Source organism: Vigna umbellata, chromosome 2 (genome assembly GCF_029865625.1).
Source record: "Vigna umbellata cultivar VRB3 chromosome 2, Vumbellata_1.0, whole genome shotgun sequence".
NCBI lineage: Eukaryota > Viridiplantae > Streptophyta > Magnoliopsida > Fabales > Fabaceae > Vigna > Vigna umbellata.
Genome location: NC_142166.1, coordinates 16,747,105 through 16,770,562, shown reverse-complemented (window position 1 = coordinate 16,770,562; position 23,458 = coordinate 16,747,105). Strand labels below are relative to the sequence as shown.

At 36.7% G+C, this 23,458-nt stretch overlaps 1 protein-coding gene across 1 annotated transcript; it reads left to right on the top strand.

Annotated features, from left to right (window-relative positions):
* Nucleotides 1-134: 134 nt before the first annotated feature.
* Nucleotides 135-22,129, top strand: LOC148203515 (uncharacterized). The gene is made up of 2 exons (XM_088107629.1): nt 135-495; nt 22,029-22,129. The coding sequence occupies exons 1-2, from the start codon at nt 135-137 to the stop codon at nt 22,127-22,129; spliced, it is 462 nt and encodes a 153-aa protein (XP_087963755.1).
* The last annotated feature ends 1,329 nt before the right edge of the window (nt 22,130-23,458 follow it).

The following is a 23,458-nucleotide window of genomic DNA, read 5'->3' as shown; positions in this document are numbered from 1 at the left end:
GTTTCAAGAAGGAGAGAAAGTGTTGACCGGACCTGAGCTCATCCAACAGACGACCGAGAAGGTGAAATTAATCCAAGAAAGGATGAAGACGTCGAGGAGCAGGCAGAAGTCCTACCACGGGAGTAGGCAGAGCCATGCGACCAAAGAAACTATCCCCCAAGTTCGTCGGACCTTACCAAATTCTAAGGAAGATCAGACCAGTGGCGTACGAGCTATCACTGCCTCCTCAATTGTCCAACCTCCATTCAGTCTTCCACGTTTCTCAACTCCGGAAGTATATAGCCGACCCCTCTCATATACTGGAGTTGGAGGACGTACGTCTTCGTCAAGACCGAACGCTTGAGATGAAGCCAGTTCGCATTGAAGACATCCGCACCAAGTACTACAAAAGGAAAGCCATCAAATTGGTGAAAGTGGTGTGGGACGATAAGACGGGTGACTCTACATGGGAAGTGGAGGATGCCATGAAGGACTTGAACCCTCACTTATTTCCGGGTAAGTTTTAATTTTCGTGGACAAAAATTTTTGTAGTTAGGGGGAATGTTAGACCCCGTAATTAAACACCCAAAAACCCTTATGTCAGATCTCGGAAAACCCACCCAAACCCCACTTGTCGGATCTCATTAAAGCGCACTAGAAACCCTCCGAGCGGACACCAGGTGTCAATAAACGAGGATCCGAAAATCAGTTAGTGGGATGCAGGTGTCAGCAGGAGAACGGACGTTCGTTTTTTCACATAAAACTGAATTTTCTGAAATCCGCGTCACTCTTCTGCATGCACCTTCTCCATTCCAAAATCTGACTTTCCATTTCTCCTTCTTCTCTCTAAAAAACCCTCCCTTCTCTCTACCAAAGCTTACCATTTTTTTCTCCGATCACATTTCAGAAACCGTAGAAGTGTTCCCGGTGGTATAAGCTTCAGTTTGAACCGATCCTTTCCGCGGTCTGAAACTGGTAAGTTTCTCGTCTCTAGCTGTTCGTTCATATGAGCATGCAAGCCAAGCTTTGGTTGCACGCGGTCACCTTATTTGAACCAATCTTGGTTTTCTATAATTTGTTTAGTTTGAAGAGTTTCTTTGAGCGTTGTGGGTAGAAGAAATCGTATTTCTGCGAATTGAGTTTTAGTCTGAAGCAAGTTCGTTCACTTCAAGAGGTAAGGGAAGCTTATTTAATTTAATTTGAACTGTGCTGTAGAACTGTTGACGTTCGTTGATTTGATGATGTTAATGCATGATGATTATTATGGTTTGAATAATTGAACGTTCGTTTACTTGATGAGCTGAAATGATATATGGCTGAGTTAGGTTATGATGCATGAAATATATGAAACCTGTTTGATATGTGAAGTATGAGGTATGAATGTTGATCTTGATAGAAATTTTATAAAGTTCTGAAGTTATGAGAGTATAAGTTGAGAAAAACTGATTTGAAATAAATGATTCTGTATAAGAGGTTATACTATGATAAAATACGTTCGTTACTGGACGGTCATCGACCGTTCGGTTCTCCTGTTGGATATAGTTGAAATGGAATTCTTTTATTTGGAAAGAATTCTAGTTGAGGACGAACGCCTCTTTATCGTAACGCTGTGCTTGAACGATCGGTCAAGCGTAGTTGAATCTGAGTATCGAGTAGAAAACCTAAATTCGGTACCTATATATATATATATATATATATATATATATATATATATATATATATATATATATAATTGTATAGGTAGTTGTTTCTAAATACCATTCCTATGATATCTTATTTATAAATCTTTTATTCTAAATTTTAAGTAGTGCTCTATATTATACCTAGCGCTCGTACTAAGTAGTGCTCGGTCTTACACCTAGCGCTCGTACTAAGTAGTGTTCGGTCTTACACCTAGCGCTCGTACTGAGTAGTATTCGGTCTTACACCAAGCGCTCGTACCCGTTTCATTATATAACCTATCTTGATGAAAAGTAGCGTTAGTCCAATTTCAGAAGAACCTTCCTTTCCTTGTTCGGTCATTTACTGACATGAGATTTCTGTATATGAATTATTCTAAGTTTAGTACTTTGACGTCCTAATAGGTCCACCTTATTGTCTTGGACCAAGAGTCCCCAGTTCTATATACTCTTTGAGTTTTGATTGGAGTTCACGAGAGTCAGTTCATTTAACTGATTCAAGTTGTAGAAGAAGTTCGTCACATATTGCATATGTGTACTTGATTCCTTTCTAAAGAATTCAGTAACCCTTTCGATAGTATTCGGTTCTAAGACGAGGGAGTTTCCTTGCCTCGTTCCTGTCGTTCGTCCTCGTTATGAAGGGGCGGATCGTTTGGTATTTTTATGTTCTTAGAAATAATTATGAAAAGGACACTAAAGTGAAAGATTATAAAGGATGAAAAGTTTATGAGATGAATATGAGACTAGTGATAATGAAAGATGGAACTGAGAATGTTAGGAATGAAATGAGGTGAAGTTGAACGAGCGTTCCGGGGAGGAACGACTCTTGGTTGATATTGAAATTGGTAAAGTATGAATGTGGACAAAGCTTGGCTGACGATTCATCCTGATGTTCCGTGAGTACTCGTCCTCATGTAGAGGGGGTACGTTATGTGTGGGAACGGCAGGAGGTCCTAGTCCTTAGGAGTACTTTGGACGGAACGGACTAACCTCGGGTGGCAGCTGATGAGAATTCCAGTTACTACATCACCCGGGTGCACGAACGTCGTAGCTACACGGAATTCATACAGTCCGAACAGTCGGTCTAGTATCAGGGTGTTGATTAAACTGTTTATTGGAATGTATTTGACTGTGCTTGCATAATGAAATGTTTGTTATTACTTGAATTAAATTACATAAGCTTACCCTGTGTTTTTCCTTGTGTTGTCTCGTTTGTACGTCCGTCCTTGTCTTTGCAATGATCATCCGTGTGGATGTGAGCAGAAGGAGACGCACTGCTGGAAGAGGCGTTGGAAGAGCAAATTTTAGAGGAAGAAAACTTAGTAGAAGTCGAGGTGAAGACTGAGCAATAGGACGTTCGGCTTGTAGTTGTTTATTTTGGTTAGGTGGTCGTTCGTCCGCCTTTTGTCTTTAAGTTTTTTAATGACCGTTCGGTGTTAATTTTGTAAACCGTTCGGTCTTGAATAGTCTCTCTTATGGTTCAATTCTAGTTAGGAAGCTATGTAAGGCCGTTCGGCCAAAACCGTGCTCTTGTTTAATTAAGACTGATTTGGTTTATCATTAAATGTAATTAATTCTACTATATGGTGTTTACTGTATTTTTGGGATGTTACAAATACCATCTATGCGGGGCACCCTTCAACCTTCACCAACGCCATGGACGTCCATGCCCTACAAAGAGTACTGGCGCCTCTGTCATTATTCACTTATTGCATGCTTCAGATGATATGGCTTTGGCTCAGGTTTTATTATTCTCGTCATTAGCTCGGGGATTCAATTATCCATTTTTCACCCAACTTTCGCTACTCATGTCATTTTTTTTAATGGGTTAGAGGATGCTTCTTGTTTCTTCGATTCTTCCACAGTTCAGTTTTCTCGAGTATGGTACAGTCAAATTTTTTTTTTCTGCTTTTCCCATGCTTAGAATGATGTATGCTCTAGAAGAGCAACATACTTTTAGTTTACTATGTAAATACATTGGTTCTTCTCTTATGCTTGATGTAACATCCCAAAAATACAGTAATAACCATATAATAGAATTAATTACATTTCATAATCAATCAGTGTAGTCTTACACTAATACCAACATTCAAAAACCGAACTGCGTTAAGTACAGAGTTAATTTACAATATTACAGAAATAAGAAAGAGTCAGGATCGAACGGTTTTACAAAACCAAATACCGAACGATCGCTTACAAAACAACTAACATCTAATACTACCGAACGACCTAAGGTTCGGCCTTAACTTCAACGTCCACCAGATTCTCCTCTTCAATCACGTCTTCCAACAATGCTTCTCCTTCTGCTCACATCCACACGGATGATCATTGCAATGACAAGACGGACGTACAAGTACGAGACAACACAAGAAAACACAGGGTAAGCTTATATAATTTAATTCATACATCAACATAAAAATTAAACATTCCAACAACAAAAGAGTAGTTCAACACATATAACTATATGAAAGCTATCACTAGACGGACCGTCCGGACTGTATGAATCTGTGTAGCTACAGGCGTTCTTGCACCCGGGTGATGTAGTAACTGGGATACCCTCAACAGTTGTCACCCGAGGTTAGCCCTATTCAAAGTACCCCTAAGGACTAGGACCTCCTGCCGTTCCCACACATGACCTACCCTCCTCTACGTGAGGACGAGTACTCACGGAACATCAGGATGAACTACCAGCATTAGCATGCCCACAGTCATACTTTACAAATTTCAAATATTCAATACATGAGTCGTTCCTCCTCGGAACGCTCGTTCAACTTCACATAATTTTATTCATACTGAATCTCGTTTCCATCTTTCACTATCACTTTTCTCAATTTTCTCTTTAATTTCCAATACGTTTAAATTCATCATTTGCTCTAAGAGTATAAAATACCGAAATTTCAGACCCCTTTAGAACGAGGACGAATGATAAGAATGACAATTTTCCCATTCAGAACAGAATAAGACTAAGAGAGTTACTTTTGGTTTTAAGAAATGAACTAAGTAAACTAGTGCAATATGTGACGAACGGTATTTACCACGTGAGTCAGTTGAATGAACTAACTCTCTTGAGTTCAAACCAATACTTAAGGAATAAGTCAAATATGGAGGGCTCAGGCCGGATCCAATAAAAAAAGACTAATCAAGATGTTAAGAAATTATATTTAGAATAGTTCACATACGGAAATCCAATGCCAGTAAATGACCGAACATGGTAAAGGAAAATATTACTGAAGTTGGACGAACGCTATTTCAACAAGCTTAATAATTAAAGACAAGTATGAGCGTCCGGTGTATGACCGAACACTACTCATTACGAGCGCTAGGTATAAGACCGAACACTAATTAGTACGGACGCTAGGTGTAAGACCGAGCGCCACTTATTACGAGCGCTAGGTATAAGACTGATGAGTCATTATTTCTTGAACTATATTTAGTTTATTGCACTTAAATAAACCAGGGAATTGTGTTTAATTGTCTGTCATTTCCCCGTTTTCCGAATTCTGCTTAATTTGGTCGGAAATTCGTAATTGTGCTAATTTGGGTTTTCTGAGCTGATTAAGTGCATTTCTGGTTGCAGGGAAGTTGTGGAAACATCATCTGGAGCATTGGGATATGGAGTGACACACTCAAAGGCTCAACATTTAGTCATTTAGATTCTAATTAAAGTTGTAATTTCGTTTTCTAGAAGCCCTTAATTAGAATTAGGTGTTTTGGACCCTTTTAGGGGCAATTTTGTAAAAAAATATCATTTGTAGGACATATGCCTTTTAGGTTAGGGTTTTTAATTTTTTGTGTGGACCCTACCCTTATTAAAAAAGGTGACACACGACCCTTGTCCAGCCGCCACTGGCCACACACATTTTCTTACGCTCTCGGTCTTTTGAGTTTGGGGGTGAAAAACACTTTCTTTTGTGGATGGGGAACGAATGGAATGAAGAGCTGACTTTTGTTTTTGGCTGAATCCTCATTGCATTTTCATTATTTTATTGCATTGTTGATTGATGTTCTAATCGAATGGGCGGTTGAATATTGTTGAGAACAACACGTCCAGCATAGAGATGAAGGGCTGATTCATGGCACATGGAGGCACACGGTGCTAGCTTGGAATGAAGAAGTGGTGTGTTGTCTCGGCTTGGGAGAATGGTAGCAGGAAGCACATGCGCTGACCAACTTTGGAGAAGCACCTTGTGTCACGTTTAGGAAGCACGCGGAGAGGGAGAGCAGATTTTATTTTATTGTATTGAGATTGGAATGATGAGCATTGGCTTTTGTGTTTTTCGTTGAATGCAAGGTGCACGTGATTGAGTGTTTCAAAGTTTTCCTTTTCATTTTGTTTTGTGGAATTAGCATTGTCACATCTTGGGAGAGAGGAGAGTGGTGTGACGCTTTGGAAGAAGGCACGGTGATTGAGAATGTGCTTGAGCAAATGCAGCAACACGTTAGGTAGGGAGGTGGCACAATGCTTTCATAAGTGGAAGAAGTGAAGCATGGTGATGGATGGAAGAAAGTCTCCAAGCTGCTGCTGCCACGTTGGTATTCTTTTTGATAAAAGAAGGACACGGAAAAGGGATGAGAGCTTTGGAGGATGCGGTGATGGATTTTCATTTCATTTCTTTTAAAAAGGCATGCAGTGATTTATTTACTTTGGGAAAAACAACACGCTGTTACGGTTCCGACACTTTTGCATTAGACTTTTCATTTAATTCAACACAGGTCTTGTTTTTATTAATGTCTACGAACGTTTTAAATTAATTTCAATGGTTCGCGTTTGCAATACTCATATTCATGGCTTATTGATGAGAGGGTCGCACCTCTCACAAAAGTTGTGCATAAAAGAATGCAGTACAGTGCTAGGAAGTGACTCCTAGGTTGTCTCTCAAGGACCAAATGTGGTTCGAGTCTTAGGTCAAACACGTAGTGGGAGGGTTTTGAAAGTGTTTTTGTGCTTAGAAATGAACTACATTAAAAATGAAAATTAAACACAACCGAATATTATTTAAAGTATTAAAGTTAATGAATATATTAAACTGAGCACTGTGACAGATAAATATCCAGAAACAATTTGCGTGTTATTCAAATGCAACACTAAAACTAAAAATGAAATGCACATTACAACTTGGAATAAAAATTCAAAGAAACAGAGATGTTAACCAATTGAAACATAAAGTCACTGGAATAAAAGAAACAAAGTTTAGCTAATAATTAAAATGCTCATTGCAGTGTAAATAAAGAAACACACTTAGCTAATAAACTTCAATTCAAATTTAAATGCATTGGGTATAAACGAAATGCCAAAGTGCACGACACATTAAAGTGCAATTAATTCACGGAATAGTGTGTGTGCACCGCTTCTAGTAAAATGAAAATTAAATGTGCTTTTCAAATGGAAATTAAATGAAACTACAGCCGTGTGTGTCTCTTCTCCCCGTGACAGCATGCTCTCTTTTCAACAATGAATGAACACTCTTTTCAATAGCAAAAAGTAAAAAAAATATGCAGCACTTCAAAGCAACATGGAAAGAGAATTGAATCACCACCACTGTGCTTCTCTTCTCCCCAGGAAAAATGAATGTGATAAAAGATGTCTTTTTGTGTGGCAGCTGGCGCACGCCCCTTGACACATCCAGCACCAATTTTTTATCCAATTAAAGTGCACCGTGTGCTGCACCAAACGTGACACCTTGCTGCTACCATTCTCTCATGCCGTTTCAACACACCACTACTTCTTAAATGACTGGCTTCTCTTTTCATAAATCAAAAACAAATCCCTTTTCTTCCAGCAGCTTGCAGGTCACATTCACGTGCACACTACCTACCCCCATCAAATCACTTCTTCATTCTCAATCAATTGGAAAAAAAAAACAAACTCCACCCATGGAGGGCTAACTTCTAGGGCTATTCCACTGTAATTTCATTATGGATTTTGAGGTTAAGTTGAATTAATGCAATTGTTTATTTTGATTATTGATTTGAGTTGCTCTCTTTTTATGTCTTTCCTCTCTCAATCATATTAAAAGCAATGATTTTTACATCATTGGTGTTTGAATCTACATGCATATTGATCGTATGAGTTCAAGGGTTTCTAGGTTTTGTTGAGAATCTACTTTGATCAAATTTAGGAACTTTCATATGATTAAACTAGTTTTTGCTATCAATTGAGAAGTACTTTGATTGGTGGTAATAATTTCAACTATAATTAATTGAGAATTTACTTTGATTAATTAGCTTTTAATTTGCTTAGGAGATTTAAGAATAGACATGGTTAAACACAATAGAATTTGATTGAGAATGTACTTTGGTTGAATTTATTGTGAATAATCTAGAAAGGTCTTGCATTTGATTGAGAATCTATTTTGGTTAACTGCATGATCGCCCTCAAATTAATTAAGAATGTAATTTAAGTAATTTTAAACTTAAACAATAATCAATTGAACAATGATATTGTTAAGACCTCGGCAAGTGTACCAAATCGTATCAAGTAATAATAAATGGTAAGACCAAGTATCGTTTCCCAATAGACTCACGACACTAGACAGTCATGTGATTACCCCACAAATTAAGACTTTGAAGAACAATTTAGGGTTTTAAATGCAAAAACAAGAAACTGAATATGAATGCAATTTTGATCAATGAAGAGAAACGCAAAAGCGAATGATGTTGAAAATATGAGATGAAGATGTTTTGGGGTTTAAATTTCACCTAATCACTCCCATGCATATATGAATTCTTCTTCTTTATTAATTGTTAATGTCACTTTCTAAAGTACTTAAAACCCGATATCTCGGTGAAGAAAATCCATCCTTAATTACAAGTTTACAATGTCTTCTCTCCCTAATAATTAATTTTGCATTACGAACGGAAGCTTAGGACAACCAAGCGTTCTATCCCTATGTCTAGGCAATAGTTCCCATGGGAGAAATTCCCCAATTCTAGGTTTCTCCGTATGTGTCCATAACAAAGAAAACCAATAATCATGCCATGACTGAGTTAAACATAACAAGCATAGAGAAAAGGAGAATAACCTTAACAATTAATGAAAGAAGCATAAATCAATTGGAATCAACTCAAATACATGAGAGTTTAGAGGTTACATCTTCCCCAACAACAAATTAAATTTAGTTCCCCCTTGTCATGGAGAAACTAGATGAACAATGGAATGAGAATGAAAGATAAACCCAAAAAACTGAAAAGGAGAGCTTCCACATCCAATTCTTCCTTCGGAGAATTAAAAACATCTGAATTTGGGTCTCTTCTGTCAAAAAATACTCCCTCTAGGACGTTCAAGTCCTTATATACAGTTGAATTGGATCATGGGCCAACGTCGTCAGTGCTCAGCGCCGCTACTTAGGGCGCTCAAGCGAGCTTGCAAGAAAAATGGTGCTCAGTGCCCCTAAAAGGGCACCAAAACTTTGAGCGATACATGAAACTGGCACTCAGGGCCCCTTTCTGGCGCTTAAGGCCTCTTTCTGGCGCTCAACTTCAGCGTGGCTTTTTTGCACTGCATCTTTTTCTCTTTTTCTGCATTCCAACTCCTTGGTACTTTAATTCCTCTTTTAAATTATTCCAATAACCAACAAAATCAAGGGAATTTAGTGATAAAATCATTAATTATACCCTCTACTCACTTATTCACAAAACTAAATTAAAAACATGAGTTCAAGCAAACTTTTAAGTAAAAAAGGGTTGATTTAGTATCAAAATTGCAACACAGATAACGGTATATTCAACCGTTATCACAACCCTAAACTAGAAACTTTGTTTGTCCTTAAACAAAATGTAACTTGGCTTAAACAAAATAATCATACTAGAATGGTCAAGCACATCAAAAAGCATTTTCCTCTAGGACAAGTAAATCACTCATGTCTCCTCATGATAGAAAGATTAGTCAAGATATAATGATGCTTTAGCCAATCAAGCTCCAAATATGGTGCTCACATAATCAAGACATACACAAGAGATACAAACCTCATGAATAATCGACAACCAAGCAAGAATGTTATCATAAAGTACATGGAACAATTCCTTACCCCAGGATAGTGTTTAACTCAAGCTCAAAGGTACGTAGTGAGGTGTCACTCTTACACTCTACCATCACAATGTCACATGAATCAACTTTGCCTTTCATTTAAACAAATCAAACATACTCACAAGCAAGTTATCATCACAAGGACTTTTTCTATGCTTGTAACATGGTCGGGCTAAAAAGAAAATTAGTTTTTCTAGACAACAAAATTCCTTAAGTTAAGAGAGTGAAACAATTTACTTCATTATACAACATTAATCTCTTTTTCTCCTTTTTATGTGAGAAACCAATCTTGAACTCATTCTCAACTTTAGTTGCATTGCTTAACCTTTTCTTTTCCTTCTTTTCTTCACTTTTCTTTTTCTTTTGCTTAATGTTCTTTAAATATTTCCACAGAGTTCTTTCCGATTTCTCACAACCCCAAACTTGAATCATTCTCCATTACTACATAAACATACTCTACTCAACTCAAGGCAAGGATTTCGAAAAGGGTTTTTTCAAATTTCAAATTTAGGCTCAAGGTTCAAAGGTTAGAGAAAAACATTGTTCTTTGTTGGGTTCACATATTGGCAATGGCTTACAAGGGAGAAGAAAACATGGCCTTGATCATGTGTAACTGATGACAAATTTATGAGCACCAAAAAACGGCGCCACAAACTTGTTTAACAATCGGCAAGTGTGACCAAATCGTATCAAGTAATAAAACTCGGTAAGACCAAGTATCGTTCTTCCAAAGGACTCACGACCTAGTTAGTTATATGATTTGTTGATTATTTAAGACTTAAGAACAAATTGATTGTAGGTTTAAATGCAAAAGACAGTAATTAAATATGTATGCATGAATTTGATCAATGGAAAAGCATAATACAAACACTTCAATGAATTAGATGGATGAGTATGTTGTTGGGGTTATCAATTTCATCTTATCCACTCTCATATACTTTAGGAATTCATCATTCTTTTCATCAATGTTAATGCCACTCTCTAAATCACCTTGCAAGAAGGCCTATCCTTAATTACGAGTTCATACAATTCCTAGCATTCCAAGTAATTAATTCTTAAGTGCAGAAGCTTAACGGCAACCAATATGCTATTGGGAGAAATTCCCCGGATCTAGATTTCCCCGTACGTTCCCATATCGACAAAATCAATAATCATGGCAATGAATGATTTAAACAAAGCAAGCTTTAAGCAAAGAGGAAAAACCCTAACTAATGATGAAAGAAAGCATAAGTCTTAAAAATATGATGTTAAAACAAATTCCATATATGAGAGTTTCACAAGACTACATTGATTCCCCAACAACAATACAAGGTTTAGTTCACCATATTCATGGTGAAACTAGATGAACAATAATGAAAGAATGAAAGATAGAACCCTAGAAAGATGAGGAGGTAGCCTGAGCATCAAAGATCTTCCTTCAAAGGGTGGAAAAGAGAGTGTTTGCTTCGTCTCTCCCAAAGATACAAACCCTAGGACATCCTAAAGCTTATATATTATTCTAAAATATACAGAAAATTAGGCCCAAGCCCAAAATAGTGTCGCTCAGCGGTAAGTGCGTGAGTTGTTTTCTTCCCCTCAGCGGCTTTTTCACCCCTCAGCGGATCCACCGTGATTGCCTGAGCGGTAATTTCGACTTCTCCTTTTGTACTTTTTGATGTCTTTTCTGATTCCATTTCTATCCTTCTTAACTTCTTTCACTAAATTCACCTTAAAACATGCATAAAACACTGAAATCAAGCATAAACCTGTCCAGCTCTCTTATTTCTGAAAATATAACCAAAAGCATGATTTCAAGCTAGTTTCTGAGTGTTAAAGGTTGCTTTTAATATCAATTTTAAGCATGAAAATAACAGTTTTTCAACTGTTATCAGTAACAAACAAGCAAGACGTTTAATCATGGAAACTTAGGCAAAATCAATCATGCTTCCAAAGCAATAACATTCAATCAACAAAAGCTCTGGTGATGGAAGACCATCTAAGACACACATTGGACCTCTTACTAGAGCCATGGCAAAGAGGATTCAAGAGGAAGAAGGATCACCTACCATTTTGCTTCTATGGAAGGTAATTTACATTAATCCTTCTTCCCATAATTAAAAGCACATTTTTTTTCTTTGCTTTGTAGGATTAATAAAATTGGAGGGAGCAGCTGCCAGCGTAGCATTTGAGCTCATGAAAAAAGAGACTTGGAGGGAGAAGCTTGCTGCCAAAGCTATCAAAAAGCTCATAAACTAGCTAGCCCAACTTTCACGTGTGCTGATGAGTTGGAATAAGAATTCAGAATTGGTGTTGTTTCACGTGTGCTGATGAGTTGGAATAAGAATTCAGAATTGGTGTTGTTTCACGTGTGCTGCTGAGTTGGAATGAGGCATGTTTGAAGCTGAAGCAAATTGGAGCCTTTTTCATTTGCTTTTGGATTGAATTTCATTTCAGATTTGAGGCTCTTATCTTCCTATAAATAGGAGACCTCTTCCTTTTGTAGACACTTTTGAGCTTAGTTTAATTGCTGCAGAAATGAAATTCCAGCTTACCTTTACTCTTGAGTCAACCCAATTCTTCACTTTCTTTCTCCTTATCTCTAGCTTCCTTCCAAAGTAGAAGGCCCTCTGAGCTGAGAGGTTCTAACCCACTCCATTCTTCACCGAAACCATACCATTCTCTGCATCTATTTCAGAATTTCGCTGCCTTCATTCTGCATCACTGTATTGTTTTAAGTCTTGTGCAATTTATTGTTACAGTATTATTTCTGTCTCTGTTCAATTTTCTTTTCTACTGGATTATTTCGTTTTATCAAGTGCTAAAAAAGTTGTATATATACCAAATAAAGAAATGAGGACTTGATCTAGCCTGGGTTATACAAGCTGAAGCATCAAAATGCAAATCTGATTTGTTTTCCATTGTGAATTATGATACATAATTTAAATCTGGTGCTAAATTTCTCAAACTGTTTCAATGGTTTTCTTTTTATTATGGAGCTTGGTACAACATTGTGTGATGTTGTTGAATGTGTCTTAAGGTATAGCAAACCAAAACAAGCACTAAAATGCAATATGCATAGTGTGGTTGCTCAAAATCCTTAACCATTCACCATTTCAGCTTGAACTTCTAGCTTTTCACCGTGCTAATATACTTGAATTGGTCTAATCTGAGTTTGGTCATGCTAAGCATATTAAATCTAGCTTAGATCTGTGTTTTTACACTTCTTAGAGTCATTTCCTTTGCTGTTCAGTTTTTGAATCCATGAAAAACTAAAATTGGTTGATTATTTGATGGTTTTTGCTGCATAATTTGGCTATAGCAAGAGTGATTTTTGAATCCTGCTGTTTTTGTGCTTTTGGAAAGCTTGAGCAAGTCTAAATGGATGTTTGAAAGTTGTTAATACTGCTCATTTGGTCAAAATTGAATTTATATGCAGATTAGATATTTAAACCATCATTTTTGAGTTAAAAATGGAAGTGGATTAGTGATTCTGAATATTAATCATTGTTTCAGCTATTTAAGAGTTTAAACATGTTTAATATCACCAAGAAAAGTTTTTTGAACATTCATCAAAGTTGCTGAATCACTGCCACTCAATTTGGGTTCCAAAACCACCATTTTAGTTCATTTTTCTAATGCAGTTTCTGTTTTTTCAGCCACTATTTTGGTAATTTTAGTGTAAAATTCATTGCTGGATTGTGAAAAAAATTGGTTCAATGTTTAAAAATGAAAATACATGATCAAAAGAAGAAGTATCAAGTGTTAAAAAGTTGTTAGAACCAACCAATCCAGATTACATGCCCTGAAAAATCCAAACCACTAAATCTGAAATTCATTGGGGCATTTTATCAAACACTTCTGAAAATTATCAAACAGTTTGCATTTGGAATAATTTTTGAACTGTGCTTGTATTTTTCTTGCTTTCTTCATCCATTCTAGTGCCTTTGGTAAGTTCCTCTTGTGTACCTACTTTCATTTGTGTGTTGTTCCAATTGTTTGTGTCTATTTTTGGCATCTAAAGTGTTCAATACAGCAGCCTATACTGGTGCAGTGTGCATAAATTTGGTGCATATTTTTAATCTCTGTGGTGTGATTTCTAATGAGTTTTGGAGTGTGTGCAAGCTGTTTAGGGCATCCAGCACCAAAGACCTACTCCTACTTTGGTAGCCTTCTAGGAAGTGGTTTAAGAATTGAAAGTGGAGCAAGAAGGAAGATTCAACAGCATCCCAAACACCACTGTCCAGCAGCTGAAAAACTCTGTTACAGCAGCATTTCAAACCTGTAAAAAACGCAACTCACACCTTCATTTTGAGTAGCTTTTTGCAGCAGCAAGAAGACAAAGCTCACATTACTTCTAGGCCTCATTTCAAGTTTATTTACACCAAATATCACGGAATTTGCTGTTCAAATTGTATTTTTTTTCTTTGCTGTTTTTGAGCCAAGTGACTTGGAAAAATGCTCTTGAAGCAATTCCAAGCTCACAATTGAACATTGTAATAGTCTAATTTTCGTTTTCTTAGTGTGGAAGTGTGTCAAGGGGCTCCAAGTGTCACTTGCACTTTCACTTAGGGCCGTCTAGCATTTACATTCTTGCTTCTTTATTGCTTTCTTTAATTTCTTGCTTAATCTTTTTGTTTTTTTTTTTAAGTTTCCGTGGTATATAGGATTGCATAGCATTTAGTCAATCTTTCTTTGGTTTTAGGTTCATTTCATAACATTTGAAAAGAATTTGAAGAATTTCTACTTAGAAACTAAGGTAAAAGGTAACTCTAAGGAAACTCTGGCTAAGGAAGAACTTGGTTTCTAAGCTTGTCCATTTGTGACTCACCTCTTCTTCCTGGGAGCTACTTAGAAACATCTTTTGCCTCTAGAATCTCTTTAGAAATTTTTCACCAAAAACAAAGAAAGCTTGTGAAAATCTTTTCACTCATTACTTGTCAAATATTTTGAAAACTTTGTGAAAACCTTTTCCTTTGACAAGAATGAGTCAATCAAGTGTGCAAGGAAGTTTGAAACCCCATAGTGAGAGTTCTTTAAGGGAGGAATTTGAGCAAAAATTTGAACAAAGGGATAGAAAGATTAGTGAGCTCAAAGACATGATTAGTCAACTTTTGATTAATCAAGACAAAAAGAAAGAGAGATCTTCCTATAGGAGAAGAGAAGAATCATCATCTTCTCCTAGTGAGCTTGAGCAATATAGTAGTCATCACAATGATGACCTCTACCAAATGCCTCCTAGAAGACATCATAGAGTTAGAGAGCACCATCCAAGAGAACCAAAAATTTATCTTCCTTCCTTTCATGGAAAGAATGATGTGGAAGAATACCTAGAATGGGAAATGAAAGTTGAGCAATTGTTTGAGTGCCACCAAATAGATGATGAAAAGAGAGTCACCATGGCTTCTCTAAGTTTTCAAGGCTATGCCTTAATTTGGTGGACAGCCTTGGTCATGGATCATAGGCTAAGACACTTACCTCCCATCAGGTATTGGAATGAGCTGAGAACTGCCTTGAGAAGAAGACATGTACCAACCTACTATGATAGGGAGTTAATGGATAAGCTCCATAAACTCCAACAAAGGAACATGAGTGTTGAAGAGTATAGGCAAAAAATGGAGTTGCTCATGTTGAGAGCTGGGATAAGAGAAGAACCAAGGATAACAATTGCTAGGTTCCAAAGTGGACTCAACTATGACATAAGAGATAGGGTTGAACTTATACCCTACAATGATCTCAATGAGTTAGTCCAACTTTGTGTGAGGGTGGAGCAACAACTCAAGAGGAAAAGCTCCACAAAGAAAGATTACCCTCATAGTTCCAACCATAAGAAAGAGTACAAGAGGGAGGGTAGTCTAACCAAGCTAAGGTATGAAGAATTTAGAGAGAGAGAGAGGGGGGGAAAGAAAAAGTCAAAGAACCTTCAAGAGATCATAAAAGTAAGGAGACTAAGTGCTTTAGATGTGGGGAAAAAGGGCACTATGCATCTGAGTGCCGCAATAGAAGGTCAACTTACATTCTTGAGCATGAGAGTGAAAGTGAGGGTTCTTCATATAGTGAGTCTGAAACATCCACTTCTTAAGAAGAAGAAACTTTACCTTGTGATGGTGATTTACTTATGGTAAGGAGACTCCTGGAAAGCAAACGTGTAGAATTAGAACAGTCACAAAGAGAGAACCTATTCCATACAAGATGCAAAGTTTTGGAAAAAACATGTTCAATGATTGTGGATAATGGCTCTTGTTGCAACTGTTGTAGTTCTAGAATGGTAGAGAAGCTTGGCTTAACCACTACTCCTCATCCTAAACCTTACAAACTTCAATGGATCAAAGAGGATGATGGAATAGTAGTTAAAGAACAAGTAAGAGTACCCATTTCCATTGGCAAATATGAAGATCAAATTGTTTGTGATATAGTACTAATGGAAGCTGGGCACATATTACTTGGAAGACCTTGGCAATATGATAAGCAAGCTCTACATGATGGAGTCACCAACAAAATCACCATTCAACATAAGGGAAAGAAAATTATTTTGTGTCCTCTTACACCTTTACAAGTAAGAGAGGACCAAATAACTCTTAAAAAGAAGTTGGATGGAGAAAAGAAAAGTAGGAAAGAAAGAAAGGAGAAGACCATAATTCATGCCTCAAATAAAGAAGTTGTCCAACCTCAAACTTTGAACATTTCTAAAAATCTTTTTCTTGGACAACCTCATTTTCTTCTCTATTGCACAGAGGCATTTGTTTCAATCACTCATGAACTTGGTTCTCTACCAAAGGGGTTGCAAAAACTTTTAAAGGAATTTGATGATGTATTTCCCAAAGAGGTACCAAGTGGATTACCACCTTTGAGGGGAATAGAACATCAAATAGATTTGGTGCCTGGGGCAAGCCTACCCAATAGGCTAGCCTATAGAACCAACCCCATGGAAACAAAAGAAATAGAGAAACAAGTTAATGAATTATTGAACAAAGGATGGATCCAAAAGAGTCTAAGTCCTTGTGTTGTGCCTGTGTTGTTGGTCCCTAAAAAGGATGGAACTTGGAGAATGTGTACAGATTGTAGGGCCATCAACAACATAACTGTCAAGTATAGGCACCCCATTCCTAGGCTAGATGATATGCTGGATGAATTACATGGAGCAAATCTTTTCACCAAAATTGATCTCAAAAGCGGATACCATCAAATAAGAATTCATGAAGGAGATAAATGGAAAACTGCTTTTAAGACCAAGTTTGGTTTGTATGAATGGTTAGTCATGCCCTTTGGCTTGACCAATGCTCCAAGTACATTCATGAGATTAATGAATCATGTCCTTAGGGAATGCATAGGAAGATTTGTAGTGGTCTATTTTGATGACATCTTAATTTATAGTCAAAGTCTTCAAGAGCACCTTAACCATGTCAAAGAAGTCTTGCTTCTTGTTAGAGAACATAATCTCTTTGCCAACTTTGGCAAATGTACTTTTTGTCAAGAAAGTGTGATTTTCCTTGGTTTCAAAGTTGGAAAAGAAGTTTTACATGTTGATCCAGAGAAGATCAAGGCTATACAAGAATGGCCAACCCCTAAAAATGTAGGAGAAGTGAGAAGTTTTCACGGGTTAGCAAGTTTTTATAGAAGATTTGTGAAAGACTTCTCCACCATAGCTGCTCCTTTAAATGAGCTAGTCAAGAAAGATATGCCTTTTCTTTGGGGTGATAAGCAAGAGTTGTCTTTTGAGACTTTGAAACACAAGTTAACTCATGCACCTATTCTAGTTTTTCCTAATTTTTCCAAAGCCTTTGAACTAGAATGTGATGCATCTGGGGTAGGTATAGGGGCTGTTTTAATACAAGGAGGACATCCCGTAGCTTACTTTAGTGAAAAACTTAGGGGGTCTACCTTGAACTATCCTACCTATGACAAAGAGTTGTATGCCCTCATTAGAGCTTTAAAAACTTGGGAGCATTACTTGGTAACTAGAGAATTCATAATACACACTGACCATGAATCTCTCAAGTACATTAAAGGGCAAGCAAAGCTAAACAAAAGACATGCAAAGTAGGTGGAATACCTTGAGCAATTTCCCTATGTCATCAAACACAAAAAGGGGAGTACTAATGTTGTTGCGGATGCTTTATCTAAAAGACATGCATTATTAATAACCCTAGGATCCCAAATATTAGGATTTGATGACATAAAAGAGTTATATGAAAATGATGAAACATTTGCATCCACTTATTCATCATGTCTTAAGAATCCTTTTGATGGATTCTATCTTTCTAAGGGGTATCTTTTTAATAAAGGAAAACTTTGTATACCCCAAGGATCCATTAGAAAACTTCTTATCAAAGAGAGTCATGGAGGAGGACTCATGGGTCATCATGGAGTTGACAAAACTCTAAACATTTTGAAAAGTAAATTTTATTGGCCACACATGATAATAGATGTTCAAAGCCATTGTTCTAAATGTATAGCCTTTTTACAAGCCAAGTCCAAAATTATGCCTCATGGATTCTATACACCTCTTCCTATAGCTAATACCCCTTGGGAGGACATAAGTATGGACTTTGTCTTAGGATTGCCAAGAACTCAAAGGGGGTATGATCTATATTTGTGGTAGTAGATCGTTTTAGTAAAATGGCTCATTTTATACCCTGCCACAAAGTAGATGATGCTAGCTATATCTCTAGACTCTTCTTTAAAGAAATAGTGAGATTGCATGGTGATGAGTGCATATTTATGCCCACATTTATGCTTTAAAATTCAAATTTTTGATGGGATAATTGTGCTTAAATGGTTGATTTTAAGTGAATTTGTGATGATTGGAATTGTTGGGTTTTGGGAAATAAAGAGATGTAAAAAGTGAGTTTTAGTGCATAAATTATTCTTGGATGTTCTAATGATTATTTGTGTAGCTGAGAATATAAGTTTTATTGGTCCAAATGGCAATTGAAGTCCCAAAATCAGATTTTATTTGGAAAATTCAGAAGGGGCAAAAGTGCAGATAGAGGAAATTTCAGGGTATTTATGCAATTTTGAAAAGTCAGAAAATCTAAAAGATAAAATTCAGTTGTTGAATTTAATTTTGGAATATCAACAGAAAATATCTTCCAAATAATTTTATCATTATCTAAATCTTTTAGTTATTTGGAAGATATAGGATATAAGATAATTAAGTTAATATCTATCAAATATTCTTTAAAACTAATTTAATCTAATGAATATTTGAAAGATATAATATATCAACAAAAAATATCTTATCAACAAACTATTCAAAGTCCAAGCCCAATCAAGCCTATATAAAGAGACCCAAGGAAGGCAGAAAAGGGGACTTCACTTCATTCATTCTCTCATACTCCTCTCACTTTTCTTTCATCTTGTATTCAACTCCATTCATGGAGAGCTAAGCATCTAGGGCTATTCTGCTGTAATTCCAAGACGGATTCTGAGGTTATGTTCAGTTAATGCAATTGTTTACTTTGATTATAGATTTAAGTTGTTCTCTCTATGTCTTTCATCTCTCTATCTTGTTAAAAGCAAAGATTTTTGCATCATAATATGTTTGAATCTACATGCATATTGATTATATGAGTTTTAGGGTTTCTAGGTTTAAATTGAGAATCTACTTTGATTTAATTTAGGAACTTTCATATGATTAAATGGTTTTTACTATCAATTGAGAATGTACTTTGGTTGGTAGTAATAATTTCAACTATAATCAATTGAGAATTTACTTTGATTGATTAACTTTTAACTTGGTTAGGAGATTTAAGAATAGACATGATTAAACACAATAGAATTTGATTGAGAATGTACTTTGATTGAATTTATTGTGAATAATCTAGAAAGGTTTTGCATTTGATAGAGAATTTACTTTGGTTAAATGCATGATCGCCCTCAAATTAATTGAGAATGTACTTTAATTAATTTGAAACTTAAACAATAATCAATTGAACAATTATCCGTGAATAACCGATGACGAATCTATCTTGGAAAAGCAGTGGAATTAGCCTATTTAATCATAATTGTTTTTAAGTTTATTATTTGTTCTTTAAACATTCTCCAAACATCATTTTTATTCATAAGCATTGCATAGCATAAGAGTTAGATATTCAAAAGCAATTCCGTGTTCGTTGGGAGACGACTTAGGGTTACTTTAGCCCTATCTACTTTCTTGGATACTACTTGGCAATACTGAAGTTGCCTTGAAAAGTAGTACTAATTTGATAGCTTCAACGACAACTTATCACATGGCTTACCCAAAACTATAGTGTCTGATAGAGATGTGAAGTTTCTAAGCCATTTTTGGAAAACTTTATGGGAAAAGCTTGGAACTAAACTTTTATTTTCTACTACATGTCACCCACAAACTGATGGGCAAACTGAAGTAGTAAATAGATCTTTATCTACATTATTAAGGGTAATATTAAGAGGAAATAACAAATCTTGGGATGAACATCTACCTCACATTGAATTTGCTTATAATAGAGTAGTCCACAAAACTACTAATCTTTCTCCTTTTGAGGTTGTTTATGGATTTAACCCTATCATACCTCTTGATTTACTACCTCTTCCAGAATCATCTTCTTTTTGGGCAGCAAGTTGGAAAGTGCCAAATTCTATTTTGGTGGTTTTGGCCAGCAGCACACATGTAACACACCTTTGTTTGATAGCTTGGGCAACAAGCTTTTCCCCCAAGTCTTTATGTTAGCAGCTGTTTTTATTAATCCTACAAAGCAAGGAAAAATGTGCTTTTAATTATGGGAAAAAGAATCAATGTAAATTACCTTCCATAAAAGCAAAATGGTAGGTAATCCTTCTTCCTCTTGAATCCTCTTTGCCATGGCTCTAGTAAGAGGTCCAATGTGTGTCTTAGATGGTCTTCCATCATAGTATTTCCCATAACTCTCGTCGTGTTACTTCATCTCTGCCTCATCTGCAACGCCATCTACTCTCGTACAAGTACGATCGTCGTAGGTGGAACCACAACCACAAAAGAAAAGGGTGAGTAACAAATAACCTAACATAGCATATAATTTCAATATCAAAATATCATAACTTAGATTATCCTAGTCATAACCTTACAATACAACATAATATTCAACTCATAACTTAGATCATCACCACTCAGACTATCAAAGTCACAATATTACAATACATCACAATATTAAACTCACGACCCAATCATTTACACGAGCTTTTGTTGTTTCCTTGAATTTTGTCGTACCAAACCTGTTTCGCAAAACAGGGCGATTCGAGTCGTCTTCCATCACAACTTCAGACCTATCTCCCCGACTCCTCAAGGAATTACGAGAAAAAGCTTCGGTTAGGCGCACCCACCGAGCACTATACTCACACGAGCCGAAGTCATTGGGTGAGACATTCAACCCTCTCTAGTCCTCGCGCACGAGGAAAGGGTGACACTCAAACCTCAGTCTCCGTAGAGACTCAACACACTATCGTATCAAAATACGAACACCATTGATTCGAAAAAAATTCTAAGGAAATGACAGAACGCTTTGATGGAATCCTATTTGACGTAGTCCTCCTTTTGTTTTTCTTTTTACCTTTTATAGCTTAGCTCTTAAGGAGCATGGATTACTATAAATACCCAGCTCCTCTCTTGTATTTACACTTTTGAGCTTAATGAGAATTGAATTTTCTGAAATCAGAAATCATTCTCTCTTGAAAGTCACATGCTAGAAAGTCCAAAGACTCCCTCTAGCCACCTTCCTTGCACACTCTCTCCATTTTAATTTTCCTTCATTCCCACGGTGCTCCACATATTTCTCTCCTCCACGACGTCGCTTCTACACCAATCCACTTCCTCTGTGTGGCGCGCCTCAGTAGGCACGCGTCAGCTCCTTCATTCCATATCAGTCGCGTTTTCTCTCGCGAATCAGAAAGAGATTCTTCTTCCGTAAGAGCTCTTCCTCGTCTTCATCCATTCTCCATCCTCAGATCTGTCGTTTCCCCCCATTTTCACCGATTGTAAGCCACATTCTACCTCGTCTTCTCCCTCCCTTCATCCTTTTCGGCCATGAAACCTCATCTTCACCGAACAGTTCTTCAATCTATGGCTTTCGCTAGGGTTTCCTCAACCTTTTCTGTTTTCCTTCATCTCCACCGTTTAATCCTTGGATCTTAGGGTTTTCTTGAGTCTGTTCATAGTTTAGTAGTTTTCCTTCGAGTCAGCTCTCAATCTAGAGCTTCGTTTACTTTCCGCTACGTTTATCTCTGGAGGAAGCTTCGAAGGAGCTCGCGACACGCACCTTCGTCATTTCCTTGGACGCTCGTCCATCGTGTTTTTGTTTCCTTGGTTGTCTTGTTGTCACCAGTTTGGTCCATTGATTCTGACCAGTTTAACTCACTGATTTGCTATACAGGTTATACTGGTCATATAATTGTGAATCAATTTATTCTTCATTTTCCCTGCATTGTATCATGTGGTATATCTACTGTTTTTGGTGTAGCTGTGCAAATCTGATTTAATTGGTGTCATATAGCTAGTGCATCAGTTACAAGAATGTAGTGTAGGATGTCTACAAGTGAAGAATGAATTTGCTGATTAGTTGAGCACAAGGAAGAACCTACAACAAAGTTCACTAAAACCAACAACTAGAAATAACATTAATTAGGGAAGTTGCTTAGCTATATTGCTTCTGTTTGTTTAAACAGTTTGTGTTATAGCTTGCAATTTGTTGGATGTTGTGATTTGCTGAATTGGGTGTGATTTTCTTGCAGTTTATTCCTAGAGAGCAGAAGACATTTTCTTTGTAACTGCATCAAGGGCACAAGACCAAGAAAAGGGAAGTGCTTACTGCCATATATATACACATCACCTTGTGTAATCTATTTTAGCTAAGGAAATTTTGATTGAAGATCTGTGCATTTGCCTTTGTAGGAAACTGATCAGGAGAGACCAAGAGAATTGATAGCAGAAGCCAAAGTTGAGCACCAAAGCCGAAAGAAGTGGACCAAGATCGTAGCATAGTTTGTTTTTGTATTTGATTTGTTCAAATTGTTTGTAATAGGCTTGTGTTAGCCCACTATTAGCTTTAGCTTTTGTTTTGTAAAAGGGCCTTTTATAAAGTTCAAGTTCTTTGGAAGAGTCCTTGGTGCTCTTTCCAACTCTTGGCAACATTTCTTGATTGCTTTGATTTTTTTTAGCATAGCTAGACAGTTGAATGTGTCTTGTTAGCCAAAGCTACAAGCTTCACCATAGGAATAAACTTTAATATTGACTTGATTTGTGTATCTCGTAGGGGTCATTAGAGTCCGCTGATTTCTTAAGTGTTTTGTTTGTTTGATTTTGTGTTCACGTTTAGGGGTGATTAGGCTAAAAGGGATTAAACTCTAACTCTTTTCACATTAGAGTCCGAGAGTTTAGTCTTTTAATTGTGCTTAATTGTTTGTGATTGTTTGAGTTGTGTACTTTGTTTCTAAAGGTGCTTTTAGTTTAAGGGGTAATTAGTTAGTAGCCTAAGACATTTCTGGCAAGGCAAGACTTGGTATTTAAGCAGCTCTTTAGCTCACCTCTCTTACCTGGGACTTGTCTAAGTGAAACTTTTGAACCCTTTAGATTAAGAAAACTTTTAAAAAAACAAAGATGTCTTCTTATAGTTCATATAGGTCTTCTAGGTTAGATAATGTTGATGAAATGTTTAAACAAGCTAGGAATCTTCCATCCTTTGGTAAAGACATAGGTGCATTAACATACCTAGCTTGGGAAAAAGAAATTGATAAAATAAATCCTTGGTTTTATGAAGAGAGTGAATATTATGTTCTTAGTATATATCTCTCTAAGTTAGAAGTG